Genomic DNA, 2,277 nt, shown 5'->3' with positions numbered 1-2,277 from the left:
TCATGGGAACTAAGAATATCATTTGACAAGCCTTTCAATTCTTTGTTTACAAATAAGCCCTTATGCCATAACAAAGGTGAGGCACTATTTTTTAACACGATGATTCAAACCATAGTCCAAATTGAAACAAAGCCATAAATGATGAATTGAAACCAAAATGGTTTTAAGAAACCCAATTAAGCATCCCATATACAGGGGAAAACCAGATTGGATGAACAGAAACACAATCGAAGCAAGGAAAATAGAAAACCCTAGTGACCAAGAAAACATATGGAGAAGAGGGTGGAGAGAGTTAGGGGTTAGGGTTTTTGTTTGGTTATCGAGAGTCTTGACAACCCTGTTCTGGTTGGACTTCGTTTCCGGGAAGTGAGTTGCTGAATCATCTTTCCTTCCACCTCCCTCGCCCACAACCCTCTCCCGCACGATGATGAGGTGGTAGGGCCGGAAGAAGAGAGTGAAGTCCTGGAAGAATGTATAGGACTTAATGTGGTAGGTGGGGTGGGGGTCGGAGGCAGTCGGGAGTGGAGTTGGCATGGGAAACAAGTTCAGACGTTGAAAATGTGATATACACGACGACCAAAAGGAATTCCTAAGTGCCAAGTCCCGCCATGATCGACAACAAAATTATTTCAATCAACATATAAAGCAACCAGGAATCAAACTCAAGCTTAATTCCACCGCTTCAAACTCAGTAAACCACAACGATCGACTCAAAGATCTCAACCATCTCATCCACAAACCGAATTCCATTCGAGAAATTCGCGGCAGGGAAAAGCAACAAAAGCGAACGAGCAGAAAGAGGAAAGAGTACCGAGACTTGCACAAATTAAACGCCACAAACCATGCACAAATTATAGAACATCATTCATGTATTACAAAGACATTTTGGTTCATATACAGAGCATTCAAGAACTAATTTAAACAAGCGATCATGCTTTAACCACGGAGCCATCAAAGCAACAAATCATATAAACCAAAGTTCTCCAAAATGTCCTAAAACATTCCCTTTCAAGACATCAAGTGATTGACAATAGTACACAGCTTATCCAGATCTCATCCTGTTGATCTGATTCAAGGCTGGCTGCAATATGTTGTAGAGCACCCATGCAAGGGCAGGACTGACCACAAACAGAAGCAGCAGACCCCTGTTATCACCAGAATAAGCCTCAGCAATCTGTGCAATCTCAAGAGCAGATGAGGTTGGTGTGTACAGCAGCCCAGATGCAGCAGCAGCAGAAAGACCAACACCCACAATCACCCCCTTGGTCTCCCTCATTCTGTTGAGCTGGTTGAGTGCAGGCTGGAGGATGTTGTAGAGCACCCACCCAAGTGCAGGAACAATGGGGAGGAGGAGAGCCAGTCCACGTTTGTCTTCGCCGGCTGCCGCTGCGATGTCGGAGATTTGGTCGGCCGCGGAGGCGGCGTCACTGAAGGCGAGCGACGAGAGCAGGGAGGTGGCAATTGCTGCACCTGTTGCTGTTTTCAAGCTGGTGGAGTTGGTTAAGGACTTGGGGAGGCTTTGGAGGGGGAGAGTTAGGCCCGATGGCTGGGACTTTGTGGGCTTGGGGTTGGTAGGAGATGGGTTTGGTGCAGCCAACGACTTGGGGTTGAGGATGGATGATGTGATCATGGTGGCCATTTTTCTGTTGGTCTGGTTTTGTGGGTGTGATTCTCCTCTGATGGCTTTGCTGCCTTAGAGGGTGCTATGCAGAATGTGGTTTTGGGGTTGGAACTTGGAAGCAAGCAAGGCAATGGGGAAGTAGTATTACAACTTGGCCTTACGGCGTCCAATGGGACAGTCCTGGTTGGATTCTCACCTTATCCACATCTACCCAAGCCTCATCACACTAGCCACACATTAGAATTTGCAAATCTTACTCTTTTGTCATTGGAACCATCTGGAATCCTATCGACTATCTCTATTTTGGGAGCAGATCAGGTCATGCTGAACATGAGCGTTTTTGGATGAATGCCACTTGGTTTTGTTGACTTTTGATCTTTTAAAATACAAATCTGATGGCCACGATGTCAGCATGAGCAAAAACGCTCATGTTCAGCATGACCTGATCTGCTTCCCTCTACTTGCACTACCTAGCTATAGCATAGTGTTAAATCTCACGAGATTTATGGAAAAAATCTTGTGAAATTATCGTGATAAATTACCAGAAAGTCAAAAGCGGTAATTTCTTGTGATATTTTTAATTTCTTTAAAGATTTTTTTGTCAAAAACCGTTTAAAACATTATATTTATGTTTTTATCGGCTACTTATTCTGAAA

The 2,277-nt window shown here is 44.4% G+C and overlaps 1 protein-coding gene across 1 annotated transcript; it reads right to left on the bottom strand.

Annotated features, from left to right (window-relative positions):
- Nucleotides 1–851: 851 nt before the first annotated feature.
- LOC149840797 (photosystem II reaction center proteins PsbY, chloroplastic-like) lies at nt 852–1,756 on the bottom strand. The gene has a single exon (XM_090003340.1). It carries the CDS (start codon nt 1,637–1,639, stop codon nt 1,043–1,045), a length of 597 nt encoding a protein of 198 aa, XP_089859466.1. The 5' UTR covers nt 1,640–1,756; the 3' UTR covers nt 852–1,042.
- Nucleotides 1,757–2,277: the final 521 nt, after the last annotated feature.

Source organism: Nuphar pumila, chromosome 4, assembly GCF_984573655.1.
Source record: "Nuphar pumila chromosome 4, dmNupPumi1.hap1.1, whole genome shotgun sequence".
Lineage (NCBI taxonomy): Eukaryota > Viridiplantae > Streptophyta > Magnoliopsida > Nymphaeales > Nymphaeaceae > Nuphar > Nuphar pumila.
The sequence above is the reverse complement of the archived record's forward strand: the minus strand, read 5'-3'. Positions and strand labels throughout refer to the sequence as shown.